This window comes from Moschus berezovskii, chromosome 9 (genome assembly GCF_049115385.1).
Source record: "Moschus berezovskii isolate FMDL1 chromosome 9, NW_MosBer_1.0, whole genome shotgun sequence".
In the NCBI taxonomy this organism is placed as follows: Eukaryota; Metazoa; Chordata; class Mammalia; order Artiodactyla; family Moschidae; genus Moschus; species Moschus berezovskii.
The window spans coordinates 90,396,319-90,421,557 of NC_142468.1; the positions used below are offsets into that span (position 1 = coordinate 90,396,319).

Below are 25,239 nucleotides of genomic sequence, written 5' to 3' on the forward strand. Positions count from 1 at the left end.
TCAGATTCCAGCTTCCTGTGCACTGTGGATGCCTGGCTGTGGGGTGGTGGCCGGCTGGATTTTAAGAGATGGGAGCTGCCCGAGGGCTTCCCCGGTACTTGGTCCTGCATCAGGAAGCTGATGTTCTGTAGCCAGAGGACAAAGGCCGCTGTTCCTTCCTGGGAGCCCTCCATGGCCACTAAGAGAGGGGTGACCCTCATGGTCACCCAGAGAGGGGATTGCTGGGTCTTCCGTAGGCCTGCCTTCAGGGGTATTTCTCTCTGAGGACTGTGCTAGGGGCTAAATAGTCTCCTCCTAGGTGTCAGGCAGAAATGGCAACCCACTCCAGTGTTCTTGCCTGGAGAATCCCAGGGACGGGGGAGCCTGGTGGGCTTCCATCCATGGGGTCGCACAGAGTTGGACATGACTGAAGTGACTTAGCAGCAGGTGTCAGGCACTTTGCACACCCCCTTTAGGCACATCACACACCACCTCATTAGTTCAATTCAGTCGTTCAGTCGTGTCCGACTCTTTGCGACCCCATGGACTGAAGCATGCCAAGCCTCCCTGTCCATCACCAGCTCCCGGAGTTCACCCAAACTCATGTCCACTGAGTTGGTAATGCCATCCAGCCATCTCATCCTCTATCATCCCCTTCTCCTCCTGCCCTCAATCTTTCCCAGCATCAGGGTCTTTTCAAATGAGTCAGTTCTTTGCATCAGGTGGCCAAAGGATTGGAACTTCAGCTTCAGCATCAGTCCTTCCAATGAACGCCCAGGATTGATCTCCTCTAGAATGGACTGGTTGGATCTCCTTGCAGTACAAGGGACTCTCAAGAGTCTTCTCCAACACCACAGTTCAAAAGCATCAATTCTTCAACGATCAGCTTTCTTCACAGTCCAAATCTCACATCCATACATGACCACGGGAAAAACCATAGCCTTGACTAGACGGACCTTTGTTGACAAAGTAATGTCTCTGTTTTCTAATATGGGAAGGAAACCCTGCGTGACACCACAGCCCATTGACGGCCACCTCCTCGGCCAGAGCCCTGGATGCCACACACAGAAGAGAAAGGCCCCCCTGAGGAAGACCTCGGTGCCCATTCCACAGCTCTGTGACCCAGCATCCTGGCCTTCTGTTGAGAGTCAATGGCCAGATGGTCCGTTTTCAGCATGAGTCAGTTCCCTTCCCTCCTTCTGGGGGTGTGGTGGGTGCCCGTGCTGGGGTCTCTGGCCCCACTACAGGCAACTCAGGGACTCAGAGGGAGACCTCGTAAGTGACCTTCCTGGTCAGGAAGGCTCCCCCTTTTCCTCCTTCCCCTTCTCTCCCTGCTGTAGCTCCCACCCCTTCCAAAAGAAGCTGCTGACTCTCCCCATTTCTCAGTGGCCTGTCCCCAGCCCACCCCTCCCCACACCCACCCCACACCCACTGAGGGTGAAGGGGGGATGGTGCTGCAGTGCTGGGCACAGCTGGGTTCTCCCCCTTCTTCTCCCATATCCCTGTTGCACCCCCTGTCCACGGCTGGTGGCTGCCCTGCCTCTGGGGCTCTGACTCCAGGGCCCACCCACTCTCAGGACCGGCAGGTACGACCACACAGGTTGTGCACTGCACCAGGGCTGCTGGCCTGGGGTCCTGGAAAGGGCTGCATGTGTGCAGAGGGATCTGCTGGTAATTTGTAGAAGTCACATGGATGGGGGGGGGCGCGTCTTTGTCCCCTGACCATTTCCTTGTGAAAGGTTCTCTTTTCTTCTACTTCACACCCATTTCTAGACCTAGAGTTTTAGCTGGAGGTTTCTGACTCCTCCCAGTTGGGGCTGAGAAGCAGAAAGGCTGGTGGGAGCAGGAGAGGAGGGGAGTTATGAGCCTTACAGGAAGAAGAGGAGAGGGAACATCAGGCGGGGCCTTGGAAGGGCCTGGGGCACAGAGCGGATGCTTGAGGGGATGCCTGAAGAGCCAGGCCAGGGCTCACTTGGAATCACCCTGTGTTTGGAAAGGGGCTCCTGGGGGAGACGTGACCATTGGGCTGTACCCCGAGGTCCTGCGAGCCTTGTAGTAGCCCAGCCTCGAGACCAAAGAGCCCAGAGACAGAGACAACAACTTATCAGATGGGGGAATCTTACATATCTGAAGCCACATCCTGGGGCAACAACCCACTGTGGACGGCAGACGGCAGGCAGGACAGGGCAGCGCCTTCTGCTACTCCAGGGGAGGAGGCGACTACCAGTTATAGAGAGCATGCTCATCAGTTACCAGGGAAACCAGCTGGGGGCAGGGGCAAGCGTGTGGATAGTCACTGATAAAAGCCTATGATTAACAGGATTGGATAGTCCTGTGAGTGAAGTAGGGCCTGGTGGAGCAGGAGACATACAGACAGCAAGTGAACAGCCATCTTGAGAGGCCTGGCCATACACACCCACACATCTTTCATGACTCTTATAATCCTGGCCCTGCCCCTCTTCTGAGATATCCCTGGGGTCAGGTAGCAGAGGTGCGTTGCAACCAGATACCACAAATATAATTAGATTGTTGTTTTTGCTGTTCAGTCTCTAAGTTGTTTTGATTCTTCTGCAACCCCATGATAACAGTAGCTAGAAGAATACCAAGAGTTCCCAGGTGGTGCAGTGGTAAAGAATCTGCCTGCCAACACAGAAGACACAAGAGACACTGGTTTGATCTCTGGGTCGCGAAGATCCCCTGGAGTAGGAAGTGACTACCCATTCCAGTATTCTTGCCTGGGAATTCCCATGGACAGAGGAGCCTGGCGGGCCACAATCCAGGGGGTCGCAAAGAGTCGGACACTACTGAGCACACACATACAATCAAGAGTAAGACACAAAGTATGCCAAAGACGGTGATTCCCCAAGAGGTGGACCAACTTTGGGTGAATTTTTCATGGAAGTCCAGAGGAGGGAGACCCTGCAGTCAGACTCACCAATGGTGATGCCAGGACTTCCCTGGTGGCTCAATGCAGGGGACACGAGTTTGATCCCTGGTCCAAGAAGATCCCACATGTCTCGGAGCAACTAAGCCCTTGCACCATAACTACTGAAGCCTGCACGTTCCAGAGCCTGAGAGTCACAACTAATTAGCCCCGTGCTGCAACTGCTGCAGCCCGTGTGCCTAGAGCCTATGCTTCACAAGAGAAGCCACTGCAGTGGGAAGCCTGTGCTCTGCAACTAGAGAGTCGCCCCCACTCTCCACAACTAGAGAAAACCCGCACGCACCAATGCGGACAGCGCAGCCTTAAACAAATGAGTAAAACGGTGAGACCACCACTGTCACCTGGTCCCCAAACAGATGCCCTCTGCTCAGGTTAGGGAAGAAATGTAAGACGCTTAACAGGCACAATACAGAGGAGATCATGGTCACGAAGCAACACACAAGCAGTGGCAGCATTCTGAGGTCACACTGTCCCAGCCTGCAGTCCCTATAGCTGGTGCCAAAACCTGAAGGGGGTTGTCTAACAGACCCTCGGGGTCATAGAATGGAGACTTTCTCCAGTAGAGGCCTGGCTTAGTGATCTCAAGAGTGGTCTCAGGTGGGGCTGAGTGGACAGGTGAAGTCTGTAAGACCCTTTTTAATCCTGTTACCACGAACCGGCAAACCCACAACACCAGAAACTTACCTGCCAGTCCCAGGCCACATTATACTGTGTTCCCCTGGGAGTAGATCCTGTGGTCAGGACAAAAACAGTTGGACTTGGATGGTGCTGACTAGTTGCTTTGGTGTTACCATGGCGTAGTCTCTGGGTCGATTGCTCCCGGCATATTCAGTTATAACGTGGAAGGCTCAAGTTAGCCTCCTAGTTCACATGTCAGAGAGCGGATTTCCTGTCTCACTTGCTGGCTAAGTAAGTAGTCCATCCATTCTTCCGCTTAGCCTGGCAGCAGGGGAGGAGGATTGTAGGGCAGGTGGAAATGCCAGTGTCTATGTCATCTTTTATAGGCCAGCTCCTGATTTTCATGGCCCATAAAGTGGTTTCCTTGGTCGCTATTGCAGCCCTTTCCCCATAGGGGGCGTGCGGCCACCAGCACGCCCTCTCGTGGTTTCCACGGGATTTATCCAGATGCTGTCACATACAGGCCAGTCCACCAGCGCGATCGCCCCAGACCCACCAATCAGTGTGCCAAGCCTCTCAAGGCCAAGCCTCTCCTGTATTTCTTGGGAAACCTTTTCAGGAAACTTCCCAAAGAGATCTCGGTCAAGAGGGACATGAATCTCCAAGGCTCCAATAATTTGCTGTGGTATCTTTTCCATTCTAAATATTTTAGAATTTTAAAAATTTTTTCTTATCAAGCACACTCAAAACTGTGTAAGCCTCAGACCCCACATAACCAGATTTGTGCCCACTTAGGTGATATTCATTAAGTCCTTGTATGGAGAACGGGCCTGGGACAGGCTTTGGAAGAAACACGGAATCAACGTAGGGAAGAACTGAGGTTACTGGGGAGGTGCGGGCCCTTGTGCTTTGAGAGGCCAAGTCTGGAGCTGGCTTACTCTATTGTAAGCTCGTGATCTACTGAGTGAGGAGGGGCGGGCACAAGCCACCCACACGGGGGCGGCAGGCAGCACCCTCAGCATCCAGCTCCCGCTCTGGGGAAGTGAAACCCACGGGGTCCTTTTGATTGAAGGCAGTTGGGCCTCCCTGCCAATGCAGGAGACACAAGAGATGCAGGTTCAATCCCTGGGTCAGGAAGATCGCTTGGAGGATCCCTTGGAGAAGGAAATGGCTACTCACTCCAGTATTCCTGCCTGGAAAATTCCATGGACAGAAGAGCCTAACAGGCTACAGTCCATGGGGTCACAGAGTAGGACATGACTTAGCAACTGAACAAGTTTCAATACATCCCCACCAAGGAAGTAAAATCACGAAATTCATTATTTCAGATCCCGGAAGCCAGGGGGCCCAACGAGCCAGAAGGGCCATCCTCATCCTAGGCCCTGAGCAGGAGCTATTGAGCATCTGTTACTCCCAAGGCGGTAGGGGTGGATGTCACTAACTTCTCATGGGTGTAAAAGGTGCCTGGGAAAAGCAAAGCCAGAACTTGCGGCAGGTATCCTAAACTCCAGTCTTCACGTCTACACTCTAGATATGAGGAAGGTTACCACACTGTGAAAGGCTCAGCAGCAACTCTGAAGAACAAAGCCGCTTTCCTTAAAAGCTGTTTTTCTCATCACAATACAGCCTAGGATGGTGCGTCTCCTGTCCAGTGCAGATGTCTGTGGGTTTTAGGAACAGGAGACAATAAAGCCTCTGGTCGCTGGGCGGGGGGGGGGGGGGGGGGGGGGGAGGGGGAGGCAGAGACCCTCAAAGATCAAGGGCTGAGGCCTCGAGGGGTCATGCGACTTGCCCAAGGCTAAGTGCCAGCCTCCCACAAGCCTGCCCCCATGACCCTCAGGCTCCACTGAAGAGAGCTGGGACCTAGAGGAAGCCCTTCTTGCTGGTGACCTCCCAAACTCAGGATCCTACTGAGTGGCACAGAGGGCCCGGGGCAGTGGCAACACCTGCTTCCAGCCAGACAGGGCCGAGCAGGCCCTTGGGGTCAGCCCAGGGCTCCTGCCAGGCCCCAGACCGGCCACTCCTGCCCCGCTCCAGGCACCTTCCCCTTCCTGCCTCCCAAATTCACACCCCAAGGAAGCAGCAGCAGCCAGTGGGGCCTGGCTCCACACCGCCTTTATTCACACTGCTAACCCACAATGCAGCCAGCAGACAGGGACTGACCGGGGCTGGGGGACCCCTCCATGAAAGGAGGATTTGAGGCAGAGTCCCTGAGAGCGCAGGAGAAGAGGGGAGGGCAGGGAAGGTGAGGCGGACCCCCTGAGCCCCTCGCACGCGTGCAGGCCGCAAAGCCAGGAAGTGAGCACACCTGCAGCTGCGGGAGCAGACCTGGCCCCAGTGCTGGGGTGGGGGGCATCTTGCTAGAACAAGGTCCCCTTTCCTGGGAGCGGGGCTGCTGGCGGCAGGCGTGGATTCAGGCTGACACGCTGACAAGAGCCCCACGATTGTTGCCTCTAGTGAGTGCAAGTACCTGAGAACTCTGCCTTCAGTGGCCGCTCAGAAACCTGGGTCAGGTGAACGAAGCGGGCACCACGATCCCGAAGGCGGGACAGACAGCGGGTTTCTGGGAGAGGAAGGTGGCTGGGAATGACCACTGCCAGAGCCCAAGGTCAGACCGGCAGCTGGGGGAGGGCTGGCTCCGGCTCCCTACCCCATGCAGCCGGCGGTGGGGTGAGGATCTGGGGTGCATGTACCCCTCCCAGGGCTGAAGAAGGCAGAACAAGGAGGAACCTTTCACCCCTCCCAAGGCTGCCCTGAGAGAAGACGGCAACCAGCCCACAGCCGACTTGGGCCCGCCGGCCCGTCTGCTGCAGATGTGGCCCAGGGAAGAGGGTACGTTACAAACAAGTACACAGCGAGTTCACGGAGCCCCTGCGACCTGGCCTCAGGGTCAGGCGGTCTGAGGGGTGAGCCAGGTGGTAGGTGACGGGCTACGTTCCCTCCCGACCTCTGCCCCACCCCGGCCTCTCCCCTACAGCGACCAGGAGACACCCAGGTGAAAGAGACACCCTGAGCAGTGAGGGTGAGAAGGCCCGGCTCCAGCGTGCACGGGAAGGCCGGGCCCAGATTTTGGACTGGACACACTGCCTCAGACTATATCCCATCGTGAAAAAAAGCTAAACCGAATGGAAACTTAACCAGAACCATTCAGCCTCACAGCCATGCTCTCCGGGCGCGCTCACACACACACCCCTATCCACAGGCACCAGGCATACTCTCACCCACGCCCTCAGCTGCGGGCTGCACACATATGGTTGCACACACACACACACGCACACTCCCCACACTCAGACACCTTCGGCCGTCCATCTCCTGTGGGTGCACACACACACACACTCCCCACACTCACGCTCAACCATCCATCTCCCACCCACAGAGCACCAGGCGTCTGTGCCCAGGACTCAGTGCCGGCTGCTGACGTGGAGGGTGTAGAAGGCCCAGGGCTCGGGGACATAGATGACGCCCGGGTACTTCTTCCTGAGTACGGGGTCGTTCCACAGCCAGGCGACCCAGAGCGCCACGAGCAGCAGGGTGAGGGCGAAGGAGTAGAAGAGGAAGAGGCCGTTGCTGTCGAGGAAGAGGCGCTTCCGCTTCTGGTGCAGGACGAGGGCCAGCATGGCAAAGGAGGTGAAGATGAAGAGGATGAAGATCTGGCCCTCGGTGACCAGGTACCTGAGGAGGCAGGCGGGCAGTGAGGGGTGCGGGCGCCACGACAGCCCCTCCTGCCCAGCGCTCTGCCCTCTCCCCAAGCACCAGGCTGCCCTCCCAGCCGGTCAGAAGAGCGCGTCAGGTGAGGGGCTCCACGCTGAGCCACGGCCAGGACACTGCATTCGGATTTGGCTTCTAGAATTACTCTTTTTCAAAAGGTCGAGTTTGTTGCTAATATTTAAATAACAGATTACCTGCCCACGCGGAGTCCTGGTTTCCCTGCTAACGTGAGGTTTGTATTCCCACATGACAATGACTGACGGGGAGAAAGCAGCTGCTCAGAGACAGCACGGCCCCGCAGCCTGCCACAGTCCCCACCACTCCCTACTGCCTCACCGGTTTAGTTCCTAAAGGCATCTGAGTTTGGGGACACAGTTTCACTTTATGGGGTTGTCATGACTGTTTCCTTGAAGGCTTGGACACAGTCTCATCCCCCAGGGTTCCCTCCAACTCTCATGGCAGTACCTAGCACATGGCCAGGAATGCAGTAACACTTGCTGGAAGGCTTCTCAGAGGTTATCTCATCCACTCCCTTGCCTCAAGAGAGAACCATCATGTTGACCCATCCCACTCAAGCAACTGCAAAACTCTGCAACTGAGTGGCTGGGTCACCTTGGGGAGTCTACATGACATCTTGGAGCCTTTGTTTTCTTACTCTAAAGGGGGCATAGATGGCCCTAGCTCTCGAGGTTCCTGATGTGAACTGTGTACTTGAAAAGGCACATTGTTCAGTGAATGGCCCCTGCAGCTGTCACTGCACTGACACACCCTGGTGAGAGTGGGCCGGGCTTCGTCTCACTGCTCACCTCTTTCCCTCCAGCTGCGGCCGTCAGCCATTCCTTCTAATCCTGTCCTCGGTGGGCATATGGATTCACCCTCATGGACCCCCAATGCTGGCCAGGGGCAGCCCCTGGAGGTGGGGGAGCTGGCCCAGGAGAGGAGGCCGTTTTCAGTCGGCTGGAGGCTTCCCCCCAGAGAAGGGCTAGGACATCCACCCTTTCTAAGACCCCCACAATCCCCGGGGAGCCTGTCTCCAGAGCAGAAGTGACAGAGGAGAGGGAAGAGCCTAGCTGAGGCCTGGTCCTCTGGAATGGGAAAAGGAAACCAGGTGGGAGGCCCTGAGGCCATAGACTTCCCCCTTAAGTATCCTTGTCGTCTCCATGATGCTTTACAAGCCCCTCTCTCCCTCTGGGTTCTCACCATATCCCAAAAGGGAGACAGCCTGGTATCATCCTCATTTCACAGAGGGGGAAATTCAGCCCCCCCAACCCTGCCAGGTTCTACAGCCCACCCCAGGGCTTCCCCGGTGGCTCAGCGGGTAAAGAATCCGCCTGCAACGCAGAAGACACAGGTTCGATCCCTGGGTCGGGAAGATCCCCTGGAAAAGGACATGGCAACCCACCCCAGATTCCTGCCTGGGAGAATCCTATGGACAGAGGAGCCTGGTGGGCTGCAGTCCACGGGCTCACAAAGAGTTGGAACGACTGAGCAACTAAGCACACACAGAAATTATGCCTCAACATGGATTCTATGGGCCCTGAGGTTACACTCCGAGTGTAGAGAGGTCACACTCTGGCCCGCCTTCCTGGTCACGGAGCGGCCACCAGAAGGCACCGTCCCAGTCCCCACGGAAAAGGAGGAAGCAGGGACCCCAACAGGGAGGCTCAGCGGGGCTCACGCAGCAGCCCTGTGGTCGGGAGCACATTTCCACAGACTGGGTCAGTAGGGGGCCCTCCCGCCACGCCACGTCTGCCGCCACTCACCAGTAGTACAGGCCGCTGGGCCCCACCAGGAGCAGGGCTGCCCCCGGCACTGAGCTCTCAGCCTTGGTGGGAGTGAAGCAGCCGCTGAAGTACATGAAGAGGATGAGGAAGAAGGGGATGTACCTGCAACAGGGAAGCCGGGGCTCAGCTGCTCGCCGCCCGGCCCGCCCACCCGGCCGTCCTAGGACTGGCTGCCTGCGCCACCCTGTGCGGTCTCACTGCACGGGTCACAGAGACGCCTGGCTTGGGTGCGGGCATGCCCAGCCGCTCCCCGGCAGGGGGTCTAGGAAGGAAGACGAGGCCTGGCTCCCTGAGCACGTGCAGATCCGAGCTCCGGGCGGGGGTGCGGGCGGCCTCCCCCGACACTGTGCCAGCCTCCGCGCTCACTCCCGGTGCGCGCACGTCTCTCTCTCTCTGCCCCTCGCACCCACCCCAAGACAGCAGCCCCCTGCCCCTCACTGCCCTGGGGAAGGGTGCACCCAGCGGGGTTGAGGAAGGAGAGGCCCGAGCTCCCAGTCTGGGGAAAAGAAAGGGCTGGGGGAGGAACAGCACCCGCTGGGGTCTCCCAGGAGCTCCGTGAAGCTCACACTCACACTCAGCCCCCAGCCTCACCCCCTTCCACGCGCAGCTCACCCAAGGACCACCCTCTCTCTCCGCTACGCACACAGGCTGCTTCCCCACACGCCTGCGCCAGCTCGCACAACATCCCCTTTTTGTTCCCACCCCCCACTCATCTCCTTGCCCACCTTCCCCTCACGTGGCCCCCACACCCTTCCAGTCCTGCCCTTTCATTTCACCAGGCCCCGTCCATCTCTCCTCCTCCCTCCCCCAGCCTGCCATGGGAAGGGTCTCCTGGCCCAGGCCAGGGAGAACTGGCCAGAGGCCTGTCTGTGCAAGGACACCTGACTTCCGAGGCCCCAAAAGAGAACCCAGAAATACAATGTAGGGCACGCGCGACACGAGTGAGCCCTCCTCATTCGGGAGCGGGGCCACCCACGTCCAGGGGTTGGCTCTAGCACTGGCTGTCAGCCCAAGGGCAAAGCCCCTGCCACCGGCCCAGCTCATCCTGGATAAAGTGGGGTCTGCCCCCAGCTCGGCCCGCATCTCCTGTGGCCGAGCCCACATTTGTGAGGTTTCCTCCACTGTGGGGTGAAGGGGTGGGAGGGGCTCCCAGGGCAGTTCGGAGGGGGAGGGGGCACTAAGAGCACCCCTACTCCCGCCCCGCCCCCAGCCTGGTCCAGCCGGCCCTGCTCAGCTCCCTCCCCGCCTCCGGGTCCCCATCCTCACCCCAGGCTGGGGGGCTTGTTTACCAGGCTGCAGCCTCGGCCCAGGGAGGACAGCCACTCGCCGCCCTCTAGTGGCCGCCGCGGACACTGCGGGCTGCTGCGCACGGAAAGCGGCGAGGCGGGAGCCAGAGGAGCGACAGCGCCCCCCGCTGGGGAAGAGCACGCCACTCCACCGGCCGCGCTGGACGCCTCGAGACCCCGGCGGCCCCTGTTCAGCGTCACCATGGCCGGCGGCAGCGCCCCATCACTCACCACATGGAGTGGCCCAGGTACTCATCGTAGTAGTAGAGCAGCTCAAAGGAGTCGATCTGGGGGGCAGCAGAGGCCAGGCGGGGGGCAGAGAGGGTGGGGCTTCAGGAAGGGTGTTCGGCCCACGAGACCCCAGGCTACCCTCCCCCTGACTGCCCATGCTGCCCTCAGCTGCCCCCAGTCCCTCCGGATGGGGAGGAGGGGATCTGGGTGGGGGCATCCTAGCTTGGGGTTGGGGGGAGGTAGGGGGGTGACCTGCTCTATCTGGGGCACCTTGGATGGGTTGGCAATGTCTTTGGCCTCCAGGACAGACTGTACAGTGGAAGTGGGGGCTCACCAGCGTTTCTGGTTTGAGATTCTTGATGATGGGGTTCTCACGGACCGACAGATGGTTCTGGTAGCCACTGAAGATCAGGCGGTGGTTCACTGAGTCGCCCACCAGGTGGATGCTGGCCCCCATGATGAAGATGATGATGCTGACGTAGATCAGGGAACGTGGCAAGGTGCGGGGGCACCGCTCGATGAGCTGCGGTCAGTGGGAGGCCCCACAGCATGACCCCCGACGCCATCACCACAGGAGACACCCTTTGCTTGCCCCCCTCACACCCGGAGTGGGATGGATGCCACCAGCCGGAAAACCCCTCTCACACTGGTTCCCTTTAGGGGAATCAGTCCAGCCTCCATCATCTCACATGATCCCTGGGAACCCAGCAGATGCTAGGGAAGAGCACACTCTTTGACCCAAGAGGAAACACACTCCGCAGGGCCAGCTCATTGCCCAAGGTCAAACACACCCATATACCATGCTGGAGATGACACCCAGGCCTTCCACAGAGGCAAGCCAGGCCCTGACCTCCCACCACCCCTAGTTCTGCTTCCGGGTAACTAGGCTGGACTGTTGAGGCTGGGCTGCTCCCATTTCTGAGCAACTGAGCCACACAAAAATGTGGCGCAGGTGTTTCTGAAACTAAGTTATTTAACTAAAGACCCCTTCGAATTCAGAGATTACACCTTCCCTACTTTGAAAGAAAGAAAACGAAGTCACTCAGTCGTGTCTGACTCTTTATGACCCCATGGACTGTAGCCTACCAGGCTCTTCCATCCATGGGATTTTCCAGGCAAGAATACTGGAGTGGGTTGCCATTTCCTTCTCCAGGAGATCTTTCCGACCCAGGGATTGAACCCAGGTCTCCTGCATTGTAGGCAGACGCTTTACCGTCTGAGCCACCAGGGAAGTTTGGAAATGTCTCTCTACAAACAAAAGAACGGGGATAGTAAATAGCAGTAGTTTTAAGAGTCTTTACTTAGCAAAAGGCAAAGCAGCCACACCTCTCCCTGGGGAAGCCTGCTCCATCCCTCCCAGGCAGAGGCAGCCCTGCCTCCCCTGGGGCCCTCAGGCCCTTGACCTGTCCTGTCTGTCACAGCCTTCTGTCCCCCAGAGTCAGGCAGGGGACAGCCTGATTCAGGGCACTCCCAGGGCCGGGCAGCAGGGCAGAGAAAGGAACGAGGGCAGGGAGGGACAGGAGGGGGCCTGGGATAGTACCTTGAGCAGGAGGAAGGGCGTGATGATGTTGTAGGCCATGTGGAAGTAGTCCCCCACACTGGGCTTGTTGAGCGGAAACCACTCGAGAGGGAACACCAGCTGGGGAGCAAGTGGAGAATGCATTTTACTAGGCATGACCCACACTGCCCTCAGAACTGCCTCTGCACGCGCTGCGTTCTTTCTGTGACCTCCTGGAATCCTCTTGGTAGCACTGCAGTGAAGGTGTTTTCAGACAAACTGAGTCCCAGAGAAGGGAGACTTGTCCCCAGTCACACAGGTACAAACCCAGAGTCTGATCCTGTGTCTCTCTCCCTGTGAATACTAAATAAAGGTCCCTGGGTACCAGCCTGGGAGTTGGAAGATCTTTTGGGACTCAGTCGTGCCAAAAACTTTCTGGGTGACCCTGGGGCAAGTTCTTCCCTTCTTTTTGCCTCAGTTTCCCCATCTGTAACACGAAATGTGGCCCAGATGGTCTATGTGGACCCTTAGTGATCTGGCTCATTAGAATGATGACAAGAAATCCTGAAAGACACTCTGTCCACTGAGTAGATGGACCACTTCCAAATCAGGTCGGAACTATAACTTCTGAAAGCAGCTTCAGTTCTTCCTTTCCCACCTTTCCTGAGACAGGCCAGAGCCATTCCTCTGTCTGGAGTTCCCTTGTTCATCCTACTGATCTACCCCAGTGGGTCCCAGCCTTGTCGGGGTTAGTATGACAACACCTGCACAAGATCACACTTCCCAATCCCTGCCCTGCCAAACTGTACCTCCAGAATCTACTGATGGAGAACACCTGTAACGATCGTACATTTCAATCAAAAATTTAAATGTTTATCTCTTTTCACTAAAAAATGTTGCGCTGGATAAAACCAACCTGCAGAAATAAATCTCCCAGGAGACAGGAATCTCAGTCTCTTTCTTACTTGCTGTGTGGGCATCTCTATAGCTTGATCTACAGCAAGATATATAGCTGGCCGAAACACTCGGTAACAGCAAAAAATCAGAAGTAGGCCAACTCTTCAAGCAAACAGGACTACTTGAATACACTACAGCACATCTTTATTACAGAAGGTTAAGCAACCACAAAGAGAAATGACACCTCATATGTGCTGACATGGAGAGATATCCATGAAACAGTCTGAAGTGAAACAAGCAAGCTGTATACTAAGGTATAAAGTAAAATCTTATTTTGGTTAGAGGGGGGGAAAAAAAGGATGACACATATGCACTGCATGAGCACAGAAAGGAGTAGAAGGATGCGCCCCAAATAGTTAGAAGCAGGACTGCAAAGGGAGAGCCTCATACTTCTTTATATTACTGGGTATGAACCCACTTGTTATATAACTATGACATACTACTTTCATAACTTGTAAAAGGTTTTATTTTATAGTTATTACAAATTTGAGACTATCATGTATACATCTGGAAAGCTCATGTATACACTGAACCTTTTCAGATGTATGCTGCTACGGAGCCCACTTGGGGTTACAGTGGCCACAGCAACTCTGAGCAGGATGATGGGAGGTGATTTGCCCCGCTGGGGAGCTCTATTAGGCCAGATGAGGCTGAGTCCTAGTGAGTGAGGAGAGCCACGAGCCACCCTGGCCTCATCTCCCCTCTCCCTGGAACACCAGTTTGATGGGCAGCTCCTTTGTCCCCTGGTAAGTGGAGCCTTTGTGCTATAAGGGGGCTCAGGTCAGCTGCTCCAACCAGTCTTCTTACAGATGAGAGAACCAAAGCCCGGATGACACTGACTTGCCCCAAGTCACCTACAAACCTGACTGGGTGCCCGGACTCCTCGGCCAGTCCCTTTTCTTTCACCTACATTTAAAAAACAACTTGTAAACCTTACCAAAAGCCTGCAGAAAGGGGACTCAACATCCACCATACCTCCTCCCTGAAACCACTGCCAGAAGCTTTCCTTCATCCCCTTGAAGTCTTGGATCCCATGCATACAAGATCGTTAGGGCTGTTACTGACTGGCAGGCAGTTCATATGCATGATACCCAGGCATCTGTTTTCGCCTTAAACATTCCAGGATGCTCTATAGTACCCACGATTCCTGTTCACTGCCCAGGCAGCATCCTCTATCCCGCATACAGCAAAGCTAATTTACCCAGTCCCTACTGCTGGACACTCAAGTCCCTTCCAGGTTTTGGCTATTGTAAGCAACACTGCAGTGAACACCTTTGGTACAGAGGCTGTCATCTCAGTGATTGCATCTTCTGGGCAGATTCTAGGAAAGGGTCATACTGAGCCAGGCGGGATGAACATATTAGGGATCTGGATATAATCATGATGGAAGTGGGGGGTGGGCTCTGGGGCCAGAGTGCCGGGGTGGGGGTGAGGGTGGCAGATGCCAGCTCCTCCACTTGCTGATTGGGTGACCCTGAGCCAGTTATTTACCCTCTCTGTCCTCAAGTCTTCTCATCTCTAAGACTGAGACTAACAATGGCGTTGATGGGAGAACTAAAGCAGTTTAAACACATGAAGACCTTAACTGCTATTTCTAGCTTACTGGTATTCCTGTTATTCATTTAGTACAAGAATCCTGAGCACATGTCTTGCTAGGCACTGTCTATAAGTACAGGCTTTCACCTTGACCAACTGCCTTCCCAAAGGACTCTGCTGCTTTGCAGTATCACCAGCATGTACGAGGTGTCAGCTTCAGTGCTGGGCGTTGCTGTCTTTACCACCCACATGCAAAAATTAACACCTCCGCACATGGTGGTACCTCACTCAATTTTCTTGCACCTTCCGTTACCGATCTGTCTATCCATCGAGCTGTCTAACTGCTCATGACAAGTGAGGGGCTTCGGTGCTCTTCCAGTGCTAATCTCCATAGAGGCCACCGCTGTACACTGAGGCATGGAGTTGCCTTGGAGAGAAGGTGACGGTTTCGCCAGACGACACTAAAAATGACCCAAGGCTCAAGTCATATGTGACATGCACACTCAGCCCATACTCTTCACCTCCAGAAAACACAATTCTATCCCAAGGCTGCAGGGAAGGCTGGTGGGATCCTTTCCCATACTCCACTGTCTGAATTGGTGCTTTGGTTAAACCTGAATGTGAGATATTGGGGCAGGTGGTGGGGGGGCCACAGTATGACTGTTCAGATCCCCCACTCCCTGGCAGCTGCCACACTGGTTACAGCCATAGAACTAAGGGACCGCATCCAGGCCTGTTCTCATAGTGTATCAGTAGGGGCAAGGACTTGTCTGAGGTCACGCTGATCATTCAAGTCACACTGTCTCCACACTGCCGGTCGGGGGTTCCATCCACAGCTTCAGGCTCACCATGGCTATGGGGCGGCCAAAGTCCAGAACCCAGTTCTGCAGGGTGAAGTAGAACCAGAGGTCAAGGTGGAAGGGAGCCGTGCCAGCAGCCTTGTCAGCCTTGACGGAGCTGTGCCTGGGAAAGAAGCAAACAAAAGCAGTCAGCCCTTCTCTCCTCCACGGGAAGATTCCCCACCAGGACAAGCCACAGGAATTTGTGGGCAGGAGGAAACACATGTGATTAAGTTCTAAGAAAAGGTTTTGCTGGAAGTACTGGGGCTTGGGGGAAGGGATCCGGAGGTGGACTCTGTCTGCCCTGACAGTTGCTTCTCTAGGATTCAGCAAGGGAAATACTCAACAGGTACAATCACTTTTGGGCTCTCTCACCTATAGACTCACGGGGAGATCGGATGGGGCAGAGGATGCAAATGTGGCTGAAAAGCGTGAAACATGGCAATGGATGATGATCAGTTCAGTTCAGTTCAGTTCAGTCGCTCAGTCGTGTCCGACTCTCCGCGACCCCATGAATTACAGCACGCCAGGCTTCCCTGTCCATCACCAACTCCCGGAGTACACTCAAACTCATGTCCACAGAGTCGGTGATGCCATCCAGCCATCTCATTCTCTGTCGTCCCCTTCTCCTCCCGCCCCCAACCTTTCCCAGCATCAGAGTCTTTTCCAGTGAGTCAACTCGTCACATGAGGTGGCCAAAGTATTGCAGTTTCAGCTTCAGCATCAGTCCTTCCAATGAACACCCAGGATTGATCTCCTTTAGAATGGACTGGTTGGATCTCCTTGCAGTATAAGGGACTCTCAAGAGTCTTCTCCAACACCACAGTTCAAAAGCATCGATTCTTCGGCGATCAGCCTTCTTCACAGTCCAACTCTCACATCCATACATGACCATGGGAAAAACCATTGCCTTGACTAGACGGACCTTGGTTGGCAAAGTAATGTCTCTGCTTTTTAATATACTATCAAGGTTGGTCATAATAGCTAGGCTTTATTGAACACGTTCTACATTCCAGGCACTACTCCAGCTATTTACATGTACCATCTCATTTAACTCTCTTAATCCTCATGGAAACCCTCTGAGGTTACGCTGTTACCCTCATTTTACAAGTGAAAAAACTGAGCCCAAGATATTAAGTGCTGTTGTGCTGGGCTTAGTCACTCAGTTGCGTCTGACTCTGTGCGACCCCATGGAGCTGTCCTCATGGACAGCTCCTCTGTCCATGGGGATTCTCCAGGCAAGAATACGGGAGTGGGTTGCCTCAAATGATTACGTTTCAGAGCTTCTGTGGTTAACCTCTAGTCTTATAGTCACAGGTTTCCCTGATGGCTCAGTGGTAAAGAATCTGCCTGCCAATATAGGAGACGAGATGTGAACTTGATCGCTGGGTGAGGAAGATCCCCTGCAGAAGGAAATGGCAACCTACTCCAGTATTCTTGCCTGGAAATCCCAGACAGAGGAGACTTGTAGACTAGTCCATGGGGTGATAAACAATTGCAACTTAGTGACTAACAAACAGCATTGTATTCACAGTGATTTGTTCCCGGGATGGGTGTGTGACCTGAGATGGACCAATGGGAGCCCCTTAGTGAGATGTAACTTATAGACGGTAGACTGAGATGAACAGGCGGCCTCCCTTTCCCTTGGTTTCTGAACGATGAGGAGATAGGAATGGGGCTGCTGGTGTCCTTCCTGTCACCAATCCACAGTAAAACCTAAGGAGGAAGCCAGCAGGAATACGGAGAAAGCCAGCAGGAACAAGGTGACGTGGGGGACGTGGCAAGAAGCAGAGCACTATCTTTGGATGCCTATCCCTTCTGCAGAGCAGTCAGCCATCTGCTCTTCACAAGTGAGCTGAAGTTCAAGGGCAGGAAACATGCCACCTTCTCCAAGAAGGCCTCCCTGACGAAGCTTTCCCCAAAGCCCACTACAGGGAGTACTTCACCTCTAACGCCCACCCAGGCCATGACATCACAGAGCTGGAGTTTTTCTCTTACTGAGCCCCTCAAGAGGAAGGGTGATTTTAAGGTTCCTGGAACTCACCAATCTCCCCATCAGAGTACAAATCCTCTTCACAGCATCCCTGCCACTACTCACACACCTCCAGTGACAAGCAGGCCCCTCCTCCTAAGATGACTCAGGTGTGAGTTAGACTGCCCCGATAGTGCCCAGACCAGGAGCTATACAACAAATGCCTGTATTCTCCAGTGTTCAGCTCAGTCCCTGATTTATGCTCAGTGACTACTGGCTGATATAAAACAATCCCAGTTACTTACAGTACTACCAAGGGCTTCCCGGGGGCACTAGCGGGAAAGGACCCCCTGCCAGTGCAGGACACTCAGGAGACCGGGTTCGGGAAGGTCCCCTGGAGAAGGAAATGGCAACCCACTCCAGTATTCCTGCCTGGAGAATCCCATGGACAGAGCCTGGTGGACTACACAGTCCATGAGGTCGCAAAGAGTCAGACATGACTGAAGTGACTTCATGCACCTACTCGTTCATTTCGGTGGCTAATCAAACATTAGCTTAGAGGCACCATGAAGGTGTCTCTCTGTCAGCACCGCTATTGCTTCTAATTTTCTGGGATCCTTTTCAGCCAATTCCAAGAATGGTCCGCACTGGGTTGCTAGAGCAACTCAGAGACAGCAAGGCAAGCTGTTGGGGATCTCATTATCCTCTGGTGGCAGAATGGATGGGTGGAGTGGGTTTTTCCAGGTCAGCTAAGTTTTCCTGTCCATCCCCTCTGCTCAGTGCCCACTTACCGTGTGCCATGCTAGGAGCATCACCAGCTCCATCTCATCTAAGCCCCACAGCAATACCAGGAGACGTTACCCTCCCATTTTACAAATGAGGAAACTGAGGTGTAACCAAAGTTACCTGCCCTAAGAAGAAGCTGCATCAACTATTCCTTCTGTCAGACTATTTCCCATTCCCTCCTCCCTGGGAAGGCCAAAAACCCAGGTCGGCCCAGTGGGACTTTCTAACTACAGTTGGAAAGAGCACCCTCCTTTCTGTGCTCTGGTGCTAAAGATGAGAGCCCGAGAGCCCGGGGCTGCCTGTGGCCAAGGTACCAGCCTCAAGGGACAGATAAGAATGAAGCAGCCCTGCAGAGAAGAGCGGGGAAAAAGAGGAGAAAAAGGCCCGAGAGTTCACATTCCCAGTTCCAGGCATCCCCAAGGCAACAGTTTGGCCACAAGAGCCAAGACATTCCCTTTTGCTAAGGGTGCTGCAGTTCACATTGACTTTCCGTCACTCCACAACCCAGGAGTCCTGAAGTGCACAGAATTCAACCCGGGGTCTATATGGATTCGACACCCGTTCTCCACGTTGTTTGCTATTCTGCTGCTGGTTACTATCAGCTGTAGAACATATCAGGAGATCGAGATACAGAGGGACCGCTGTGGCCTGGGGCAGTATGCAAAGCCTGCCGGAAGGAATGGAGCCTGGAAACATGGATGGGTGGATTCATGTTAGCAGAAAAGCAGTGAGAGTGCAGCATCAAAGGCCTGGAGGTGGGGGTGGGAAAGGTGCTGCAGGGAGCTGAGATGCCTGACTTACTAGTGGAAGGAAGAGAAGGAGAGGCTGCTGGGCCTTCAGACTGGGCAGAAACTCAGAGATGACTAACCGTGAGGACTGTCTGAGATGAGTATGAAATCAGTGGCTGGTACAGAAGTCCCACTATGCCCCTTCCCCTTCGTGACCATCAAGGCAAGGCCTCGAAAAGCAGGCAGGGACAACCTCCAGGCCTGAAGAGCTTAGATGAGGAAGGAAAACAGTCTTCACTGTTGGGACTTCCCTGGTGGTCCAGTGGCTAAGACTCTGAGCTCCCAATGCAGGGGGCCCAGATTCGATCCCTGGTTGGGGAACGAGATCCCATATGCCACAACTAAAGGGCCCACAGGCAGTGATGAAGATCCGGTGTGCCTCAGTGAAGACCTGGTGCAGCCAATAAATAAACATTAAAAAAAAAAAAGGTCCTCAGTGTTCTGTTCTGGAAACCTTCAGAGCAGGATGTTTGGTAGAGAAAAGGCATTTTTGCAAGGCCGGGAAGCACTTAGTATGAGTGTCTGGAAGCTGTGGAAACCAAGCACTCAGGGCTTGCTGTTTCCTCATCCACCTCAGGAGGCACCTCAGTCAACAGGGATCCCTGCCATGAGTCCAGCCTGGCTGAGCGGAGCAGAAAGAAAAAGGGCAGGTGCAAGGCCGACACCCAACTCCGGAATCAAGACTGGTGAGCATCTCTTTTCTTCTGCTGGAACTCTGAGCAGGAGGCAGATTGTGCAGAGGGAAGGCATCCTCTCCCCCAGCTCTGTCCTGGGGATAAGCACCCTCATGCTAACCCAAGTACCTGACTCCTCAGACACAAAGCCCCCAGACTGCCAGCTCTAGGCCCCAGTCATCAGAAACTCCTGCTGAGAACGATGAAAGCACAAGGGCAGGTAACCCAAGACACGGAGGGCCTTTCCTCTCCTCCACAGCCCTACAAGCCTACCATCTGGGAAAATGGATACCACGACAGTTGGAGAGTACATACCATAGAGCACATACCATACAGATGAAATATTCAAAGCAGGCACAGTATCTGCAGGACTGCCTGGCAGAAAAGGAAGTGTCTCAGCCACTTCCTTTTGTGGAGTCGAGCGGGGACCTATGAATGGGGGCTACAGAGGGACTGATTTTGGTTCTATATTATGCACAATGGTGAAATACCTGACATGATGAGAATTTTAAACAAAAAATGAGAAAAAAAAAAAAAGGAGGAAAAAAGCAAAGGCAGTTTGAAACTCCAGGAAAAACAAAAGCAGTATAAGAAAGCAAATGTAACTTTTAAACTTACTGGACTCTGTAGGCAACAATATTTACATGACCTAACGAATAAAAACATTGTATACTGACTTTCAAAGTTTAGAATCAATTCACAAACAAAACATGGAAGGAAACTATGGTTAAAAAACAGCAGGTAAATACTGTCAACCTTGACAACTTGCAAGTAAAACTACAGATGACAGGAGCTGGGGAAAGGGTAAAGAAAGCTAAAACTAAGGGCAGGAGACTAACAGTATCCTTTTAAAGAAGGAATCAAGAGGTACTGCCCTTATTTTAAATTAACTATACTTTAATAAATAAATAAACTTTATTTAAAAAGATAGTGCTTTATAGTTGACCAAAACAGAAATAATGGTGTTACATATTTCCTAAGGCTACAGAGGTAACAAAGAGCAAAACTAACATTGGTGATAAAAACTATCTTGTGAAGATGAAAGAGGTGTGCATAAACCAGACCATAACAGGATAATTAGTAGGTCAGCATCAGCTGCAGAGGCTAAACACTGATAAACCAAGAAATAGCAGTTGAGCATAGTGTTTGTGTGTGGACTCTGGAGCCTACGTGGGTTCACCTCCCAGCTCTATCACTAACCGAATCATGAGCAAGTTACCTCCTGGGCCTCAATGTTCTCATCTGTAAAATGGGGGGTAATAGTATATCCTACTTCAAGAGTTGTGGTTGGAAAAAAAAAAAGTTGTGGTCAAATTAAATTACGCAAAAACCTTTTTCGATGCAAAAACTTAAAAGAGTAGGGCCTGGTCCACAGAAAGTGGTATGTAATGTAGTATTTGTTACTATTATTTAGAAATATGAATTTAATTCTGATAGAAACAGCTATAAGAAGCTAACATGGTTGTCTCTGGTACTAGGGAGAGGTGGGAAAAGAACCACTGCTTTTTACTCTAAGCCTGTCTGTGCAATTTTATTTAATCATTTAATTTTATATAATCATTTGATTATAACACAAAAATCTGTTAACAGAGCATGTGAACACTGGAATAGGGAGTGAGCACTTTGTCACTAGAGGTGTGCAAGCAAAGCATGGATGGAGCAGAGGAAATCCAAGCATCCTAGGAGTTGGACAGGCTGATTCTGCCGACTGTCTTGTGCAGCAAGGAGACTGAGAACAGGGGGGCAATAAGCGGGGAGGTGGGCAGAGACACCCTGGAAGACAGCCAGCCCCTGATGCAATCGCCAGGGGCATCCTGGTTGGCGGGGAGCTCATGCAGGAGTCGAGAGGGACATCACTCCTGACCTGCCTGAGTGGAGCAGCAAGAACAGAAACCAGAAAGAAGCCCTAGGTTTAAGCCCTGGTTCTTGCCAAATGATGCATCAAGCAAATGATGTAACCTCTCTAGGTCTCGGCTTCCACATAACAAAATATGAAAAGACTGAGTAAGACAGTACATGTGCAAACACTGCTCAAGTAAAGTGACCATAGCTGATGCTCACAGACGGTTCTAACTGGACTGCTACAGTTCAAGGCAAAGACTCCCAACTTGCAGGTATCCAGAACACAGATGTGCTTTAGCAGCAGGAGGAAGAGCTACTCTCAGCCGAGTCTCTCAGATTTCCTCCCTTATCCCAAATCATACCACAAACTTCCTAAAACTGACTCCGAGCACACGAGTGCTCAAAAATCTTCCATGGCTCCCCTGTGCCCTACAGAACAGAAGCTGCACCCATAACCTGACATTTAGGGCAGGAACTAGGGTGAGGCAAGTGAGACACATAGGACCCAACATTTAAGGAGGCACAGGTGGGTCATAGAGGATTTTTGAGCTCTAGTGAAGGCAATGGCAAGCCACTCCAGTACTCTTGCCTAGAAAATCCCATGGATGGAGGAGCCTGGTAGGCTGTAGTCCATGGGGTCGCTAAGGGTCAGACATGACTGAGCGACTTCACTTTCACTTTTCACTTTCACACATTGGAGAAGGAAATGGCAGCCCACTCCAGTGTTCTTGCCTGGAGAATCCCAGGGACGGGGGAGCCTGGTGGGCTTCCGTCTATGGGGTCACACAGAGTCGGACACGACTGAAGTGACTGAGCAGCAGCAGCAGCAGCAGTGTCCCAAGAGTGAGCCTCTCCTTAAATTCTGCACTCGATGCTCTCACTCTGGTCCCAGTTCTGCTGCCATTAAAGGCCCTTCACAGTCTCTTGCCACTGTACACACAGAAAATGCCAGCACAACTGCACTCCTTGCCTTTCCCAAGCTTTCCTGGAGCTGAAATAGCCTTTATTCCCCTGTCACCTACGGAGTACTCTGAGATGCAGCTTAAGCGCCACTTCCTCCAGGAAGCCCTCCAAGTCGATCTCTCAACTCCTGGCCTCTGTTCCTCCCAGGTCCTACTGGACTGTGGGGCCCTCCAGGCTTCACTTTACCCACCCCGGCACAGCGCTGGGGCACACCAGAGATGCTTAATGAATGCCTGCTCTATGCAATGAATGTCTGTGATCTGTAAAACGGGATGAAAATAGAGTGAAGTGGAAGATTAAAAGGTGGCTTCTGTACCTTTTCCTCTGCCCCAAGCGCCTGGCCTCAACTATCAATACATAAACCAGTAACTTCCCCTTGCTGAGAGAAGGCAACAGCAACCGTGTCGGTAAAGCCCATCCTCGTTCTTTCTCTGGAGGGGAATTTCCACACTTCGCTGTCTCTTCCATTAGCATTCCCAACAATCTGGGTTCCTCGGGGCAAGGAGTGAGCCTCCCGCTAACACCAGAATCCAAATCCTAGTCATGGTTAGAAGGAGCCCGAGAACTTGGGTTGGTGCCCGGGGTTTGCAGGCGCTTTGGGGGCCGTAGTGAGTAGCTGTGTCCTCTGGGCTCGCCGCCACCGCCCCCATCCCGAGCTTCTTGGATCCCAGATGAGCGATCGTCCCGGAGCAGGCCGGGCCATGGGGGCCGCTGATCGCCGCGGCTGAGACTCCCTGGGTCCCGGGGCTCCCCCAGGAAGCCGCGGAGGCATGGCTTAGGCGAGGGGGCGAGGGAGCAGCTGCAGGCGCAGCGCCGCGAAGACCCACCGGGGTCCGCGGCCCGGACCCCCCGCCCGCCCGATCACGTGGCGGGGCCGCGGCTCCGCTCCGCCCGCCGGCGCGCGCCCACCTGGCCTGCAGGAAGGACGAGCCCGGCTGCAAGCCGGGGCCGCCCGCCGCTCCCGGGTGCTGCCGCCTCCGCGCCGCCGCCTCCATGGCTCACCTTCCGGCCAGGCCCTCCGCCCCGCTGCCGGTGGCTGCACACAGGTTCCGCCGGCCGAAGGCTGCGAAAGCGAACATCCAGCGCGAGGGCGGGCGGGGCGGGCAGGAGGGAGCGCGCCGGCCCCGAGTCGCGGGCCGGGGGCGGGGCCGGCGGGGCGGGGCCCGGAGACGCGGGGCGGGGCCCGGAGACGCGCGGCGGAGCGAGGGGGCGGGGCGAGCTCCTGGCGGGGACCCCGGGCGCGGCCCGGGCGGGGGGCGGGCGCGGAGGCTGGGCTCCCGCGTGTGCCTAGGCTTCCCGAAACCTGTATATTAGTCAAGGGTGGGCTAGGGGCGGGGAAAGGCCAGTTCGACCTCAATACTCCCCTGGGAAGGAGCCGAGACTGGCTTTCCCTTGTCCTTGCGGACCTGAAGGCTTTGGGGGAGGGGCTCATGTCCCTTCCTCAGATGGAAGCTGCTGCTGCTGCTAAGTCGCTAAAGTCGTGTCCGACTCTGTGCGACCCCGTAGACGGCAGCCCACCAGGCTCCCCGTCCCTGGGATTCTCCAGGCAAGAACACTGGAGTGGGTTGCCATTCCTTAAAATGTCAGCTCTGTGGCCTTTGACGTTGGGAATTAAAAATCAGTGGGATAAGGCTAGGACGCATGAAAGAGCGGATTCTTTTCAAGTTGGGGTGGATGCAGATTCCGGTTCTGGCTCTGTCACTGTAAGCCCGGACCCCGGTGGCCATCTTGGCATCTCCTCTCCGGTGGCCATCTTGGCTTCTTCTCTTCATTTCCCGCCGGCGGGAAAAAGTCCCGCTTTCGACAAGAAAACCCTCCCTCTTAGACCGCCGGAGCAACCAATCCGGTCTCACCATCTTGACTGGCTGACCTATGAGAGACCGCCTTGCTTTCTTTTGGGACGATTTCCGCTGTGAAGTTTTAAAGTTGCTCTCTGCCTTTGTTCGGCGCGGACTTCCTCGACCCCTCCCCACTCTGTTGGGTCCTGGAATTCTGCCCGGGGCGCCTGGCCAGTAAAGCCTGTTACATTATCTATTTGGCGTCTGGGTTATTTTATTTAACATCATGAGGCCATTGCATTTGGCGCCCAACATGGGGCTCGATGTGAGAGCCTACCCCGCCAGCACGGGGTCTGTGGCTCCCTCGGTCCGACCCGTGCCCCGGGCTGATTCATCACCTCCATAGGACTGCTCTACCGTCTGGCAGCATATGGGGTAAGTCCCCAGTTCGGGTCTTGGTGGGGGCCTTCCCTTTGGCGATCGGTTCTAGGGAGTTCGGCCCCGAAATCTCGGCCGCGTCCGAGCTCCCTCCTCCCGCAGGCCAGGCCTCTGCTTCGGCACCAGTCGATTTCGGAGACGTCCATTTCGACTGTGATAGCCCTAATCCTCGCTGGGGGTTGTCTCACTCAGGGACGCCTGACTGACTCGCCCCTAAGCCTAATTCTGCCGCTCGCCATGGGGACTGCCGCTTCCAAAGCCGACCAAGCCTGGTCAACCCCCTTAGAGTGCCTCCTAGCCAACCTCAAAACCTTGCACCTCTCTCCAGACATCCGCTGCAAGAGGTTGACCTTTCTATGCTCTGAGGCTTGGCCTCAATACCCTCTTGACAATGGCTCACAATGGCCATCAACGGGGACTTTTGATTTTAGTATCCTCCGTGATTTAGATAATTACTGTGGAAAGACGGGAAAGTGGTCTGAGGTGCCCTATGTACAGGCTTTTTGGTTGCTGCGCTCCCGCCCCACCCTCTGTACCAACTGTTCCCCCTCTCAAATCCTTCTAACCATGGCCCCCACTGCCCCTTCGCCGCCATCCAAAATGTCATCTGCACAGGCC

The 25,239-nt window shown here is 54.5% G+C and overlaps 1 protein-coding gene across 4 annotated transcripts; it reads right to left on the reverse strand.

The window, feature by feature from the left end:
- On the reverse strand, positions 1–23,539 carry CLN6 (CLN6 transmembrane ER protein). 4 transcript variants are annotated; one of them, XR_016038277.1, is made up of 8 exons: positions 23,315–23,539; positions 15,390–15,504; positions 12,091–12,189; positions 10,885–11,073; positions 10,551–10,606; positions 9,013–9,135; positions 3,608–7,213; positions 1–125 (listed from the first exon to the last, which is right to left on the reverse strand). XR_016038277.1 is itself a non-coding variant. In XM_088839937.1 (7 exons), the coding sequence occupies exons 1-7, from the start codon at positions 23,482–23,484 to the stop codon at positions 6,943–6,945; spliced, it is 930 nt and encodes a 309-aa protein (XP_088696063.1). In that variant the 5' UTR covers positions 23,485–23,533; the 3' UTR covers positions 1,437–6,942. The 4 variants fall into 4 exon arrangements, 2 of the variants coding, with proteins under 2 accessions (XP_088696063.1, XP_088696062.1); XR_016038276.1 differs by lacking the exon at positions 1–125 and adding an exon at positions 1,442–2,619; XM_088839937.1 differs by lacking the exon at positions 1–125 and having other exon boundaries at positions 1,437–7,213; positions 23,408–23,533.
- Between the last annotated feature and the right edge of the window lie 1,700 nt (positions 23,540–25,239).